The following is a 17,859-nucleotide window of genomic DNA, read 5'->3' on the forward strand; positions in this document are numbered from 1 at the left end:
AGTATCAAGAACCTAACAAAAAATTAAACTAATTTTTAAATTTTCAGGTATTTTTCTAGTCTAAATTAAAAGATTAAAACTATTGCTAAGATACCATAAATATTTTTGCAGTTTATAACTTTAGCGATTCTGAACTAAAAACGAAAATAAAATAAAAATTAATTTTTTCAATTTTTACTTCACGTCGCTCATTAAGTCATATATGGTTATTAGTACACAATAGGTTTTAGATATTACGTCATGTCACTTATTACGCCATATATGTTTATTAGTAGATAATCGGTAAAATATTCGTTCTTTATTATAATACTGGGTTGCTAGCTACCGCTGCAACCCGGAAATGTTTTTTTAACTTGCGTGTAGCTTGCTTTGATTTAACCATTATGTAATCATGAATGAGACCATTTACATCTTTGTCGCTTTTTATATAGTAATTATGACGTCATGGCGTAATGATTTTATTTCATGCATCATGGCGTTATGATATTATTTCTTGACGTCTTCAGAAATAACAAATAATGTCGTGTTTTTCCATTCACGTCATAGCTCTAATAAAACTATGGTGAAATTCATTATTTATCTAGTAGGGTTTCAGATAAGGTGGTCCTAATGATGTACTTTTGTTTTGATCTGACTCTATATTTAGGCGTTCTGGGTTTTTACATTTCTTAGCATTGGACTGATCGTCTCTCACTAGGTTACTAGCTACTGCTGCAACCCTAATTCACATATATAGTTATGAGAGGCAGCGTGGCCGAGTGGTCCAAGGCACTGGTGTTAGCCACCAGTCTCTTCGGAGGCGTGGGTTCAAATCTTACCGCTGTTATACGATTATGATTTATGTACAAAAATCAAATATCTTTGAATAGCCTGCAGTATGAAAAGACATAACAAATGCAGTTCTTGGTGGAAAAATTTATTCTCTTTTAGAAATAATTTATTTTAGTTACTAAAGATTTTTAACCCAATTAATTTTCTTTAAAATGAGCCATTGAACAACTCTTTGCGATGTTCCAGTGCCAAGCTATCTCTGGAAAAGGAAAAAAAAATATCCCGTTTAGGCAGAATGTTGTAGTAGCTGCCAATTTTCTTGATTTTTAAGCCAATATATTTCCCTTGCTGTTCAAGCCAAGGGACAGAAAGTTTTCTATATAGGGATTTCGGACAAGGCGGTTCTAATGGTGTACTTTTTGTTTTGATCTGACTCCTTTCTTAGGAGCTATGTGTTTTTTATATTTTTTAACATTGGACGTGATCGTCTCTTACTAGGTTGCTAGCTACCACTGCAACCCGGATGAACACTATCAGTCTTTTAGGTAAAATTTACTAACCTTTACTATAGTTAAGTGGCCTATAAAATTTAGTATAGGCAAGAGGTCGTTCTTTATAATAAATGCTGCAACCCAAATTATAAGAGGCAGCCTGGCCGAGTGGTCCAAGGCACTGGTGTTAGCAGCCAGTCTCTTCGGAGGCATGGGTTCAAATCTTACCGCTGGTATACGATTATTTTTGAAAGACTGCAGTGTGAAAAGACATCAAAAAATGCAGTTTTTGGTGGAAAACTTTATTCTCTTTTAGAAATAATTTATTTTAGTTACTATAGATTTTTAACCCAATTAATTTCCTTTAAAATGAGCTATTGAACAACCCTCTACGATGTTCCAGTGCCAAGCTATCTGTGGAAAAGAAAGAAAAGAGAAAAAGAGAAAAAAATATCCCGTTTAGGCAGAATGTTGTAGTAGCTGCCACTTTTCTTGATTTTCAAGCCAATATATTCCCCTTGCTGTTCAAGCCAAGGGACAGAAAGTTTCCTATACAGGGGTTTTGGACAAGGTGGTTATAATGGTGTACTTTTTGTTTTGATCTGACTCCTCTGTTAGGAACAATGGGTTTTTATATTTCTTAACATTGGACGTGATCATCTCTTACTAGGTTGCTAGCTACCGCTGCAACCCGGATCATCTTGTAATTTAACTTTAATATGAAATATGCAGTTTTTTGTAAAAAAAACTGATTCTATTTTAAAAATAATTTGTTTTAATTACAAAAGGTTTTTAACCCCATTAATTTCCGTTAAAATAGCCATTAAACAACTCTCTACGATGTTTCAGTGCCAAGCTATCTGTGGAATTACTAACCTATACTATAATTAAGTTGTGTATAAAATTTAGTATAGGAAAGAGGTCGTGTTTTATTATAAAAACCGATTTTTGGATTTTTGGGAGTTATGGAGTTTTATATTTCTTAACATTGAACGTGATTGTCTCTTACTAAGTTTCTAGCTACTGCGGCAACCCTGGTATACTATGGGTCATGATCGTCTCATACTACGTTGCTAACGGCCACTGCAACCCAGATAGTGAAATATTATTCCAATGATATTATTTTAATGTAGAATCAAATGTAACCTTTTATGAGGTAATATATATCACAGACTTCTTTTCTTTTTCCCGTTGCATTAGTTACTATGAGATAGGCTTCGGTCCTTACTGTAAAAACTTTAGTGATTCTAAACTGAAAAACTAACTCAGTCCAATATATGCAATGTTGTGCTTTCTAATGATCGTCCTTTAATATAAATCTTGTAAAGACTATTCAAATTTTCACCAGTGCAAAACCCCTGTCTAATTTCAGCAAGTGTATTAGCATAACTCTTATCCATCTTTTGTCTCACATTTATGCTTAGTTCCTCATACTCAAATAGATGCCAGAGGTTAAAAGTACCAACTGATCCAATCCTGTTTCTTACTTCTAGTCGTGTGAGAGGCATATAAGGAGGATTACCACTTACTGGTCTTAATTGAAGAAAATCTCCCAAAAATACGTAGTTAGCATTACCCATTGGCAAATCAACTGCCAATATTTTTGATAGTCTTAAATGAATATAGGTTAAAAGAAGAGACGAAACCATACAAATTTCATCAATAATAAAAACTCTTGTCTCCTTAAGTGTCTTTCTCAAAGTGAGAAGTTTTTCAGTGGAGAGAGGTGTGTATTTTGTGGTGTTTTCCTGATCAATAGCTAAACTTAAACAACTATGTATTGTTAAACCATTTATGCTATGTGCAGCAATACCAGTAGGTGCCATAACTACAACGGGACAATCTTCATTCTTGAACTTGTTGCAAAGTTGTCTTCTCACGACACTGATAACCATAGATTTTCCTGTACCCCCACATCCAGATACAATCAACTTCAAAGATGTTGCACCATTGCGCTTGGTAACTGAGTCTAAAATTTTGTCAACAACTCTATTTTGATCAATATTGAGCGACTCATAATCATTTTTCAACCTGTCTTCGGTGTCACCATTTAAAATCTGTTTGTTTGCGTCTAACAAATCCTCCATAGCATCTGCTGCTCTGTCAATGACTCTTCCCTGAATTGCATTTTCTGGGTCATCTTCAATGTTTTCATCAATATTTTCTGCCTTCAGAATTTCTTTTGCTCGTTCTCGGACCCTTTCTTCAAATTCTATGTTGCTTTTCCTCTTAACAACAAATTTTTCGTGGTAAGCTACCATGTCGGGATAGTTTACACTTTCAACACAGTAGGTTTTGTAGTTGCTATTTCCACTGACTACTAGTTCATTTTCATTTCTCCAACGTTGAAACAATTTTAAAAGATCTCCATAGTAAGCATTTTTCTTCTCGTCAGTTTCAAATGGGTTTACCTTTCTGTGCTGTATGATATACGATTTAAAAAGCCTTTTTCTGAGGTAGAAGGACCCGTCAGTTAACATCATATTATCATCAGTACCATTACGCTCCCGTTCATACCAAGACAATAACTGAAAAAGACTAATATTTTCCATATGTTCCGGTCTTTTAGGGTAGATATCAATAACCCAGTGTGCAATGTACAAATCACTACTCTGTGGATCGTTTTTAGCAAGCTTTTCAAGCTCCTCATACCTTCTCAGTGTCCTCTTCACCTCGCTCTTTTTCTTAAGGTCAATATATCTAAATTGCCTAGAAATACTATACAATTTAGTACCAAGAAGCCTATCAGCAGCTTCAATTGCTCCAACTTGACGGGTTCTTATGGACTTCAACAAGTAGGACATAGTTCGTTGACCAAGACTTTTGCATGCATTATTTACTTCCTCCCACATTGCTTCTATTTCGGCACTCTCTGCTTTTGTCATGTAATCGCTAATGTAATACGGTAATTTAGAGCCCAAATGGCCAATATATTGAACATCAATGTTTGCTTGATTAGCAATAAGTAACGCAGGAGAATAGTCATTTATATAACGCTCGTCATCTCTTCGAAGCAGATGACATATTCTTTTTCTTGGCTTTTTACGGTCTGTACCATGAGCCAAGCAGTCAAGGATGTCATATAATTCTGTTCGTTCCTTTGTAGGACGAGGAAAGCCAAACTTACAATACGTAACCCATCTTCCTCTTTTTCTCTTATATTTTCTTTGACAGTATTTATTACAGCGGTGCACTTGATGGTCTTTGACCAGTTTGTGAAGAGTTGGACTAGTCAATCTATTTCGTATTTCACAAGTTATAATACTATTGATATACTGAATCACTTCAGACGCTGTTGATTCCCCAATAATAGGAGCATCTTCAATCCACAACACACAGTGTACATGAGGCACACCTCGTTTCTGATACTCGATACGCCAGAAATGATCCTTAATTTTACCAAACAAAGGATTTGTCTTTGAACAAATTAGCTCATTAAATATAGGTGTCCATTTTTTGTCAAAGTGCATGGAAACTGCAATTGGATCTAGACACGTCAACTCTGCTGGGGTCATTTTTGCCACAACAGGTAAGTTCTTATGGACAGTCCGTAAATAGTCAATAAATTCAGGAGAGTACCACTCAGCACATGAAACTGTCAGAAACAAAAGTCGGTGGACCCAATTGCTCAATCATTGACTTTAATTTATAGGAAAGAGATTGAAAATACTGCTGAGATCCTCTGATTTTTGATTGAACAGAAAACAAAGTCGCTTCCATCTCTCCATCACGGGAATGAAGCCTGTCTATAAATTGAGAAGCATTTTGATTTGGTTTCACAGTCCGCAACATATGACCAACGCTATTAAACATGTAAGAGAATTCTTGCAATTAGAAGCTGTGAAAAAGAAACTGTTTGTCAAGACGAAACTTAGTATGTCTGCTAAGAAGCCTTGATTTAAAATATTCTGCAGTCCTAATCCGAAATGGTCTTGCCTTGTCACGCAAGCCATATTTGCCTTTCGGGAAAAGATTTGGAAACACTTTTAGATCAAGTTCTTCCTGAAATAAGTCTTCGCTCTCACCTTTTAGTTTCTTGATTTGAAATGGGTCAGTACCAAGATCTTTCATCTGCTTAAAATCTTCAATGAAGTCTTTTGGAACCGCTGAATTGAGAGGCTGGACAGAAAAATGTTCAACCAATGTAGATATTGCGCTTTCTGTCAGTTTCTGAAGGATTGCAGCTTCCGGTATTTCAGGTAAATTATCAACACCAACTGCTTTTTCAGCAAGACGTGCTTCAAGTATTTTATTTAAATCTTCTAGGGTGTATGCATGTATTGTTTTATAGAGACTGTTGTTCTCTCTTAACCACAACAGTGCTTCATGGACTTTTCTCAGATCTATTAGTGCAGTCCAAACATTCTTGTTGTAAGTAGGCTGACCATTGACAATGACTACAAAACTATCAATGTTAAGAAGTTTTTCAGGCTGAATATCTGCATTTGCTTGCACATCAACAGGTAGACATACTATTCTCCCCTTAACAGCGTCAACAAGTTCTGTTCTCGGTCTCTTCAATGCAGTTACTTGCCCTAATCTGACGATCGTAAGACAAGGCATTACAAATCGAATCATTGCCATTTCAAAATTATTAAACACTTTATACATTCCGGTGTACAGTCTATATGAAGGTTCTTTAATACTGATCGGACATTCTCCTGACTTTTCAACATTTTCCCAGCACAGTAATCACAGACAAAGAATGAATCTATGACATCCTCTTTCCAACCTGTACATTGAATTAGTTGTTCTCTGTGATCTTTGGGTATGTCCTGTTGTAGGTGTTCTAAAATTGTGGCCATCATTACATCAAAACCATTCTTATTTGAAAGGGATCTTAGACTCTTCAATTGGTATTTTGTCTTTATCTGCTCACAACTGTCACAATGCATTGTGGGGTATACATCCCTGATGTTAGCTACCTTATCAAGGCTCTCACCAAATAATTTTATTATTGTATTTTCATCCAAAGAAACTCTAATATTGCTATCACCGTAAATGAAGTCTTGACTATTATTACGACAGATTCTACTTGACACTTCTTCTATGTAATGACTTAGTTCCTTGTACGAGCCCTCGACTTTTAGTAGATTAATATGTTGTATAATCTTACATTTTGATACTGCCTTATATACGCTATTAATAAAACAGTTCAAGACAGGAAAATGTGGAGCTAGTGCCCTTAGAGAACGAAAATAGCTCTGACATCCCTCATTTGGGCTACAGTATAACGAATGCCCATGCTTTCTTGTGTCCCTGTAATTGATTTCACAATAATCCAAGCCGCCAAGGTAGAAATTAACCACTTTGTCAGTTGAAAATTTTAATGCTATAATATTTTCAAGGATATCAAAAAGAATTTGACATAATTCAATATCCGTTTGATAGAGCTTGCAGATATCAGGGTGACATTGCCAAGTAACCTGCTGCCCAATTTTTGGTTTTGAATGTATACTCAGATTGTTATAGGTGACTTCAGCCATCATAATTTCCTTGTCAGATCTAGTTTTAGAGCATTTTTCAATAGTTGTCTCGTACTTTTCAGGACAGTTTGTTCTACTACCCAGAGAATTGTTTGCCAAATATTCAGTAGAACTAAACGAACTGTTTAAAACACAGTTAGAAATGCTTTTTTCTTGAGTCGGTGTTCCAGGAATTTGTTCTAAATCATTAGTCTTACAAACACATTTACTAATAACCCTAACAGGCTCGTTTTCGCCATAATTGAAAAACATTGCTTTTCCTTCGCTGTTGATAGGTATGCTTGTATGTGTATTTTTATTGCTGCTACATAAACTGCAATTGCTCCTTCCAAAATAAATATACGAATTTTCGAAGAAGTACGCCTTCGTATATTCACTGTGTTGTCGAACATTTTCCATTGCATCTATAAACTGTTCCGCAGTTGCCAATCCATACCTTGGAAGCTTTTCGTTAAACTGACAACATTTCTTTTGGATATTACTATGAAGCTTTGCCAAAGAATTTCTAGCCGACTTTTCAAAAGCATCCGCTCTTTCAAACAGAATTTTAATCTGTAATTTTGAATACTTTTCGTGATCCCGATAAAACATGCGTAAAATGTTTCTCAATTTACAAAGATCAGCCTGTATTTTTGCCATCTTCTTGTATTTCTGAATTTAATTTTTCCCTTTGTCCTTATGCATTTTTCGGTACAACCTCGCAGAGAATTTAATTTTTTCATTAAAGATTTCGTCACCCCAGTAACGCTCCTTGATCTTTTGTTTGGCTGTCTCAATTTTTACTTCTCGATACACCTGGACGGTTGAAATACCTTTGCTTTTGGTTTTTCTTATATTTGATGCGGTAATCTTCATCATTGTGATAACTCTCCTTGAACTTTTGTTTGGCTGTCTCAATTTTTGCATGTCTATAATCTTTATCATTATCATACCGTATCTTGCTCTTTTGTCTAGCCTGCTCAATTGTTGCTTCTCTGTAATCTTTATCATTGTGCTAACGCTCCTTGATCTTTTGTCTAGCCTTCTCAATTTTTACTTCTCGATACGCCTGGTCGGTTGAATACCTTTGCTTTTCTCTTTTCAAGATACTATCTCTGTTGTTTGTGTAGTACTGTTTTTTTAACTTGCGTGCAGCTTGCTTGATTGAAACCATTATGTAATTATGAATGAGAACATTTACAGTTCTGACGCTTCTTATATAGTAATTATGACGTCATGGCGTAATGATTTTATTTTATGATGACGTCATAGCGCAATGATATTATTTCATGACGTCTTCAGAAAAAACAATATAATTTCGTGTTTTTCTATTCACGTCATAGCTCTAATATAAAACTTTGATGACATTCATTATTTATCTAGTAGGGTTTCAGACAAGGTAATTCTAACGATGTACTTTTGTTTTGATCTGACTCTATTTTAGGAGTTTTGTTATATTTCTTAGCATTGGACTGATCGTCTCTTACTAGGTTGCTAGCTACTGCTGCAACCCAAATTCAAATATATATTTATTTATGAGAGGCAGCCTGGCCGAGTGGTCCAAGGCACTGGTGTTAGCCACCAGTCTCTTCGGAGGCGTGGGTTCAAATCTTACCGCTGGTATACGATTATGTTTGAAAGACTGCAGTGTCAAAAGACATCGAAAATGCAGTTTTTGGTGGAAAAATTCATTCTCTTTTAGAAGTAATTAATTTTAGTTACAAAAAGTTTTTAAACCAATTAATTTCCTTTAAAATGAGCTATTAAACAACCCTCTACGATGTTCCAGTGCCAAGCTATCTGTGGAAAAGAAAAAAAGAAAAGAGAAAAAAATATCCCGTTTGGGGAGAATAACGTGGTTAAAGTCAATTTTCTTGATTTTCAAGCCAATATATTTCTCTTGCTGTTCAAGCCAGGGGACAGAAAGTTTCCTCTACAGGGGTTTCGGACAAGGCAGTTCTAATGGTGTACTTTTTGTTTTGATCTGACTCCTTTGTTAGGAACTATGGGTTTTTATATTTCTTAACGTTGGACGTGATCGTCTCTTACTAGGTTGCTAGCTACCGCTGCAACCCGGAAAGAATCTATCAACCGGGCAGTTCACGTTGTGAGAGTGTAAAGCTAATAATGTATAGCCTTTGGAAAAAAAAAAAATCAGAGTGACGTAGTCAACCTTCTGTCAAAGACAAACAGAGCATCCCGAACAGAAAGATTATAAATTCCATGCTCCCTTAACGCTTTCACCTTCTCACTTGTCTCCGTGTAGCTGAGACGAAAAGAAACTCCTGCTTCATCACGTGTAAGGAGTTCTTTCAACAAATGTGCATCGCCAACAGGCATCTTAAGGATAAGACACGATTCTTGTATTTTTGAAAATATTCCAGATGAACGAATTGAATATTGTCCAAATATTGGTAACAGTCCATTTTTTATGTCATATTCCAGCTGCTCAGCCCCTCCCTCATTGAATCTATTTTCTAAGATGATTTCTTCGAAGAAAAACTTATTTACACGTGATCCAACGGACTTCCAGATTTTTATAAATACTTTTTGAGACAATCGCTCGCGAGCTTGTTGTAAGCTTTCCAGAAGAGCTTGCAGTATTTCACAAACACGTGGTGTTAAACAAGGTTGAATATAATCCTTCATTGAAAACATCATTTGCCATTCATTTTTCCGGTAATAAGCGCTTCGGTCCTTGACATCTCTTAGAATTGTATCAACAATTAAATTTACCATATCTGTCTCTATTTTTTCAACCAGCTCAATGATTGAGTCGAAAACCGTGCCCTCAGCAACTTGATCAAAGTTTTTAGATACATTCGTTAGAGCATGTACTGGAATGTCAGGCTCTTCACCAGTTTCTAGCCCTAAGTTGGCTGCATCAGGTTCTTGTCGGGAAGAATCAAGTCGAACAATCAACGTTGTATCCTCCCAATCTTCTAAATTCAGGGTAACATAATGTACTGTATTCAATACTCCACAAAAACTTTCTCCAAGTGGCTGATCTTCAAACTCATTTTTCATTTGTAGCATCCGTATTCGGAAGTCTTCAAGCAGTTCCAACTGCAAATCAAGAAACTGGAATCTGTGCTCTCTCTGTGGCAAAATATTGTATCGATCAGTCATCGCCAAAAGAGTTTTTGCGAATTTTTCTGCAACTTCTGTGACGTAAAGTACCGTAGCACCATCGAATTCCACATCGCTGGTAGAAAGCCAGGCAGTATCAAAGCTGAGCATGGCGTCCATCTTCTGTATGGCATATTTTTTCTCAATACGGAGCCATTTTTCTAACGTGTGTTCCCCTGTCAATGTTTCATGAACTGAAGGTTGATAGTGCACATTGAATCTTAGTTCTCTCTCAAATGCAAGAATTTCCTCGATACAATGACCAAAAAGGTAGTCATCCTCATATAAAAGTGGCAGGTCATGATTTAGCTTAACCACCACTAAACCCACATAAAGCTCTTGTGAATTCTTCCTTGGAATCTATGTTGATACTATCAAAAACGGGTTGTACCCATTCACTTAAAAACGCACATGGACGCTTGCACCAATCTAAAATTTGAGTGAGGTATAGTTCTGGCCAACTCAAGTCGTTTGTCTGCCGGTTGCTGCTAAAATGATATTCAAAGCGCTTTTTTAGCGGTATTGTCTAGTGCCTCATTGGCAAACTCTGGATACAAAAGAAAAGAGAATAAAAGAAAAAAATATCCCGTTTAGGCAGAATGTTGTAATAGCTGCCACTTTTCTTGATTTTCAAGCCAATATATTTCCCTTGCTCTTAAAGCCAAGGGACAGAAAGTTTCCTATACAGGGGTTTCGGACAAGGCGGTTCTAATGGTGTACTTTTTGTTTTGATCTGACTCCTTTTTTAGGAACTATGGGTTTTTATATTTCTTAACATTGGACGTGATCGTCTCTTACTAGGTTGCTAGCTACCGCTGCAACCCGGATAATGCAGTTTTTGGTGGAAAAATTTATTCTCTTTTAGAAATAATTAATTTTAGTTACTATAGATTTGTAACCCAATTAATTTCCTTTAAAATGAGCTATTGAACAACTCTCTACGATGTTCCAGTGCCAAGCTATCTCTGGAAACAAAAGAAAAAAGAAAAAAAAAATATCCCGTTTAGGCAGAATGTTGTAGTAGCTGCCACTTTTCTTGATTTTCAAGCCAATATATTTACCTTGCTGTTCAAGCCAAGGAACAGAAAGTTTGCTATACAGGGGTTTCAGATAAGGCGGTTCTATTGGTGTACTTTTTGTTTTGATCTGACTCCTTTCTTAGGAGCTATGGGTTTTTATATTTGTTAACATTGGACGTGATCGTCTCTTACTAGGTTGCTAGCTACCGCTGCAACCCGGATTACTGAGTTCGGTCTTTAAGTTATCATATACTAATAACCCTAACAGGCTCGTTTTCGCCATAATTGAAAAACATTGCTTTTCCTTCGCTGCTGATAGGTATGCTTGTATATATATTTTTATTGCTGCTACATAAACTGCAATTACTCCTTCCAAAATTATTATACAAATTTTCTAAGAAGTACGCCTCGGTATATTCACTGTGTTGTCTAACATTTTCCATTGCATCTGTAAACTGTTTCACAGTTGCCAGTCCATACCTTGGAAACTTTTCATTAGACTGACAACATTTCTTTTGGATATTACTATGAAGCTTTGCCAAAGCATTTCTAGCCGACTTTTCAACAGCATCCGCTCTTTCAAAGAGAATTTTAATCTGTAATTTTGAATACTTTTCCCCATAAAACATAATTTTATCACGTATTTGAATACGTGATCCCCATAAAACATGCGTAAAATGTTTCTCAATTTACAAAGATCAGCCTGCATTTTTGCCATCTTCTTGTATTTCTGAATGTAATTTTTCCCTTTGTCCTTATGCGTTCTTCGGTACAACCTCGCAGAGAATTTAATTTTTTCATTATAGCTTTTGTCACCCCAGTATCTACCCATTATTCTGGTAGCAACTTTTTTCTTATGTTTGTTTCGGTAATCTATATCGTTATCATACCGTTCCTTGCTCTTTTGTTTAGCTGTCTCAATTTTCGCATGTCTATAAACTACACCATTATAATAACGCAGTTTATCACTATCAATTTTCGCATCTCGATACGCCTGGTCAGTTGAATATCTTTGCTTTTCTCTTTTCAAGATGCTATCTCTGTTTTTTTGGTAGTACTCTTTTTTTTAACTTGCGTGTAGATTGCTTGATTAAAACCATTATGTAACCATTAGTTGAATTTTTATGTCACGTATCAAGTATCAAGAACCTAAAAAAAAATTAAACTAATTTTTAAATTTTCAGGTATTTTTCTAGTCTAAATTAAAAGATTAAAACTATTGTTCAGACACCATAAATATTTTTGCAGTTTATAACTTTAGCGATTCTGAACTAAAAACGAAAATAAAATAAAAATTAATTTTTTCAATTTTTTCGTCACGTCGCTCATTAAGTCATATATGGTTATTAGTACACAATAGGTTTTAGATATTACGTCATGTCACTTATTACGTCATATATGGTTATTAGTAGATAATCGGTAAAATATTCGTTCTTTATTATAATTATGTAATACTAACTACATCCAACGACTAGGACGTCATTGATCAATATTATACATAAAAACGATGTTCCAGTGCCAAGCTATCTGTGGAAAAGAAGAAAGAAAAAAATATCCCGTTTAGGCAGAATGTTGTAGTAGCTGCCACTTTTCTTGATTTTCAAGCCAATATATTTCCCTTGCTGTTCAAGCCAAGGGACAGAAAGTTTCCTATACAGGGGTTTCGGACACGGCGGTTCTAATGGTGTACTTTTTTTTTTGATCTGACTCCTTTTTTAGGAACTATGGGTTTTTATATTTCTTAACATTGGACGTGATCGTCTCTTACTAGGTTGCTAGCTACCGCTGCAACCCGGATCTTACTAGGTTCCTAGCTACCGCTGCAACCCGGATACCGCTGTAATCCCGATAACAAACAGGAAAATATTACAAACAGGAAAAAGCCTACGGCTTTTTCTTCTTTGAAATAGTAAGAGACGAACCTCAAACGATCAAATAGCTAACTAAGTCCTATGCATGCAATAACTTTTTATTCCAATGATCGCCTTTTAATGTAACACATCAGTTCGTATGGGAGAGAGATCGTTCTTTAGTGTAACTTTGCCAAAGCATTTCTAGCCAACTTTTCAACAGCATCCGCTCTTTCAAAGAGAATTCTAATCTGTAATTTTGAATACTTCGTTGATTTGTTGATGATGTTTTTATTACAAAACTTCTTAATGTAATAAAAATAATTTGTTTTAATTACAAAACGTTTTTAACCCCATTAATTTCCTTTAAAATGAACCATTGAACAACTCTCTACGATGTTCCAGTGCCAAGCTATCTCTTGAATTACTAACCTATACTATAATTAAGTGGCGTATAAAATTTAGTATAGGCAAAAGGTCGTTCTTTATTATAAAATTGCAATTATAAGACAATAATATGGAGATACGTACTTTACGGGTTACAAACCAAAAAAAGTTTGGTTCCAGGATACAATAATAACTTTGAATTGAGATGAAAAAAATTTTTCTTCCAGGAGACAAAAAGTAAAACTAATTATAAAATTTTCATATATTTTTGTTGTTTAAATTAAGAACTTACTATTACTGATTAGGCATCATAAATATTTTTGCAGTTTACATAATAATTTTAGCGATTAAGCCAAAAAAGAAAATTTTGGTTCCAGGAGTTTCGGTTACTATTGAGACAAGTAGCTATTATTACTATAGAGTTCATTACCGTGAACTGTTTGATTGCTTAAAAATTCAAATATCTTTGAAAAGACTGCAGTATGAAAATACATCAAAAATGCAATTTTTTTGACAAAATTGATTCTACTTTAAAAAGTATTTTATTTTTAATTACAAAACGCACTAGATGTTGCAATTGCCTTTAAAATGAGCTATTATACAGCTCTCTATGATTTTCCAGTGCCCAGCTAGCTGAGGAGGAAAAAAAAGCGGAAAGAAAAAATATCCCGTTTGTGGAGAATAACGTGGTAAAAGTCAATTTTCTTTATTTTCAAGCCAATATATTTTCTTTGTTATTCAAGCCAAAGGGCGGTAAGTTTCTTTTATAAAAGATTCGGACAAGGCGGTTCTAATGGTGTACTTTTTGTTTTGATCTGACTCTTTTTTTAGGAGTTGGGGGGTTTTATATTTCTTAACATTGGAGGTGCTCGTCTCTTACTAGGTTGCTAGCTACCGCTGCAACCCGGACAAAGAATAACAATAATCCAGATAAATTAGAGATAATAAATTAAAAGATACATTAGAGATAATTTAAAAACCTTATTATATGTCAGCAATTTCCGATGAAACCTATATACTTCCCATTTATAATGAATTATTTCGATCATTTATGTATTAGTATAGGCAAGAGTTCGTTCTTTATTATATTACTAGGTTGCTAGCTACCGCTGCAACCCGGATGCAACCCAAATTATAAGAGGCAGCCTGGCCGAGTGGTCCAAGGCACTGGTGTTAGCCACCAGTCTCTTCGGAGGCGTGGGTTCAAATCTTACCGCTGGTATGCGATTATGTTTGAAAGACTGCAGTGTGAAAAGACATCGGAAATGCAGTTCTTGGTGGAAAAATTTATTCTCTTTTAGAAATAATTTATTTTAGTTACTATAGATTCTTAACCCAATTAATTTCCTTTAAAATGAGCTATTGAACAACCCTCTACGATGTTCCAGTGCCAAGCTATCTCTGGATAGAAAAGAAAATAGAAAAAAAGAAAAAAATATCCCGTTTAGGCAGAATGTTGTAATAGCTGCCACTTTTCTTGATTTTCAAGCCAATATATTTCCCTTGCTGTTCAAGCCAAGGGACTGAAAGTTTCCTATACAGGGGTTTCGGACAAGGCGGCTCTAATGGTGTACTTTTTGTTTGGATCTTACTCCTTTTTTAGGAACTATGGGTTTTTATATTTCTTAACATTGGACGTGATCGTCTCTTACTAAGTTGCTAGCTACCGCTGCAACCCGGATAATGCAGTTTTTGGTGGAAAAATTTATTCTCTTTTAGAGATAAAATTATCTTTTATCTCTATTCAGATTTATTCTCTTTTATTTTAGTTAATATAGATTTGTATCCCAATTAATTTCCTTTAAAATGAGCTATTGCACAACTCTCTACGATGTTCCAGTGCCAAGCTATCTCTGGAAACAAAAAAAAAAGAAAAAAAAAATATCCCGTTTAGGCAGAATGTTGTAGTAGCTGCCAGTTTTCTTGATTTTCAAGCGAATATATTTACCTTGCTGTTCACGCCAAGGAACAGAAAGTTTGCTATACAGGGGTTTCGGATAAAGCGGTTCTAATGGTGTACTTTTTGTTTTGATCTGACTCCTTTTTTAGGAGCTATGGGTTTTTATATTTCTTAACATTGGACGTGATCGTCTCTTACTAGGTTGCTAGCTACCGCTGCAACCCGGATTACTGAGTTCGGTCTTTAAGTTATCATATACTAATAACCCTAACAGGCTCGTTTTCGCCATAATTGAAAAACATTGCTTTTCCTTCGCTGCTGATAGGTATGCTTGTATATATATTTTTATTGCTGCTACATAAACTGCAATTACTCCTTCCAAAATTATTATACAAATTTTCTAAGAAGTACGCCTCTGTATATTCACTGTGTTGTCGAACATTTTCCATTGTATCTATAAACTGTTCCGCAGTTGCCAGTCCATACCTTGGAAGCTTTTCATTAAACTGACAACATTTCTTTTGGATATTACTATGAAGCTTTGCCAAAGCATTTCTAGCCGACTTTTAGACAGCATCCGCTTTTTCAAAGAGAATTTTAATCTGTAATTTTGAATACTTTTCGTGATCCCGATAAAACATGCGTAAAATGTTTCTCAATTTACAAAGACCAGCCTGCATTTTTGCCATCTTCTTGTATTTCTGAATGTAATTTTTCCCTTTGTCCTTATGTGTTCTTCGGTACAACCTTGCAGAGAATTTAATTTTTTCATTATAGCTTTTGTCACCCCAGTATCTACCCATTATTCTGGTAGCAACTTTTTTCTTATGTTTGTTTCGATAATCTATATCGTTATCATACTGTTCCGTACTCTTTTGTTTGGCTGTCTCAATTTTCGCATGTCTATAAACTACATCATTATAATAACGCTGTTTGTCACTATCAATTATTACTTCTCGATACGCCTGGTCGGTTGAATACCTTTGCTTTTTTCTTTTCAAGATGCTATTTCTGTTTTTTTGGTAGTACTGTTTTTTTAACTTGCGTGTAGCTTGCTTGATTGAAACCATTATGTAACCATTAGTTGAAGGTTTTTATGTCACGTATCAAGTATCAAGAACCTAACAAAAAATTAAACTAATTTTTAAATTTTCAGGTATTTTTCTAGTCTAAATTAAAAGATTAAAACTATTGTTCAGACACCATAAATATTTTTGCAGTTTATAACTTTAGCGATTCTGAACTAAAAACGAAAATAAAATAAAAATTAATTTTTTCAATTTTTACGTCACGTCGCTAATTAAGTCATATATGGTTATTAGTACACAATAGGTTTTAGATATTACGTCATGTCAATTATTACGTCATATATGGTTGTTAGTAGATAATCGGTAAAATATTCGTTATTTATTATAATTTAAAATGATCCATTGAACAACTCTCTACGATGTTCCAGTGCTAAGCTTTCTATGGAATACAAAGTTTAAAATACAACCTTACCACGAACTGTTTGATTGCTTCCAAAAAAAATTCAAATGTCTTTGAAAAGGCAGCAGTATGGAAAGACATCAAAAATACAGTTTTTAGTGAAAAAATTTATCCTGTTTTAATTTGTTTTAGCTACAAAAGTTTTTAACCCAATTAATTTCCTTTAAAATGAGCCATTGAACAACTTTCTACGATGTTCCAGTGCAAAGCTATCTCTGGATAACAAGAAATAAAAAAATATCCCGTTTAGGCAGAATGTTGTAGTAGCTGCCACTTTTCTTGATTTTCAAGCCAATATATTTCCCTGGCTGTTCAAGCCAAATGACAGAAAGTTTCCTATAAGGGGTTTCGGACAAGGTGGTTCTAATGGTGTACTTTTTGTTTTGATCTGACTCCTTTCTTAAGAACTATGGGTTTTTACATTTCTTAACATTGGACGTGATCGTCTCTTACTAGGTTGCTAGCTACCGCTGCAACCCCGATTTCGTAAGAAAATTAATTCACATATATAGTTATGAGAGGCAGCGTGGCCGTGTGGTCCAAGGCGCTGGTGTTGGCCACCAGTCTCTTCGGAGGCGTGGATTCAAATCTTACCGCTGGTATACGATTATAATTTATGCACAAAAATCAAATATCTTTGAAAAGACTGCAGTATGAAAAGACGTCAAAAATGTAGTTTTTAGTGGAAAAACTTATTCTCTCTTAGAAATATATTTTAGTTACAAAAGATTTTTAATCCAAATAATTTCCTTTGAAATGAGCCATTGAACAACTCTCAACGATGTTCCAGTGCCAAGCTATCTGTGGAAAAGAAAAAAGAAAAAAAGAAAAAAAATATCCCGTTTAGGCAGAATTTTGTAGTAGCTGCCACTTTGCTTGATTTTCAAGCCAATATATTTCCCTTGCTGTTCAAGCCAAGGGACAGAAAGTTTCTTATACAGGGGTTTCGGACAAGATGGTTCTAACGGTGTACATTTTGTTTTTATCTCACTCGATCTGACTTTAGGAGTTATTGGTTTTTATATTTCCTAACATTGGACGTGATTACTAGGTTGCTAGCTACCGCTGCAACCCGGACTACCGCTGCAATCCGGATTACAAACAGGAAAAAACCTATGGCTTTTTCTTAGTTAGAAGAGTAAGACACGATCCTCAGTATGGCACCATACCCAAGATAAGCAACTTTTCAGAAGATACTAGTATTATCTTAACTTTTAGGTACTATGTGCCGTGGTTTTTTCCTTACTAGGTTTCAGGGATATCCGATTAAACTTACATAGTCCCTATTCATAATGAACTATGTCGATCTATTATGTAAATTTTAGTAGATTAGTATGTTGTATAATCTTAGATTTTGAA

General features: G+C 35.0%; 2 protein-coding genes across 2 annotated transcripts in view; both read right to left on the reverse strand.

Moving 5' to 3' along the window:
• Positions 1 to 17,859, reverse strand: part of LOC148948730 (uncharacterized) — a 149,002-nt gene that overhangs the window by 89,898 nt on the left and 41,245 nt on the right. The window lies entirely within an intron of this gene.
• Positions 8,882 to 17,791, reverse strand: LOC148948731 (RAD50-interacting protein 1-like). Its single transcript, XM_089094524.1, is given in 3 exon segments — positions 8,882 to 10,183; positions 10,185 to 10,403; positions 17,777 to 17,791. Coding segments are annotated over 3 exon segments (1,536 nt in total).

The sequence above is a fragment of the Artemia sp. Qi Xiang Cuo genome, chromosome 9 (genome assembly GCF_049724085.1).
Source record: "Artemia sp. Qi Xiang Cuo chromosome 9, ASM4972408v1, whole genome shotgun sequence".
NCBI lineage: Eukaryota > Metazoa > Arthropoda > Branchiopoda > Anostraca > Artemiidae > Artemia > Artemia sp. Qi Xiang Cuo.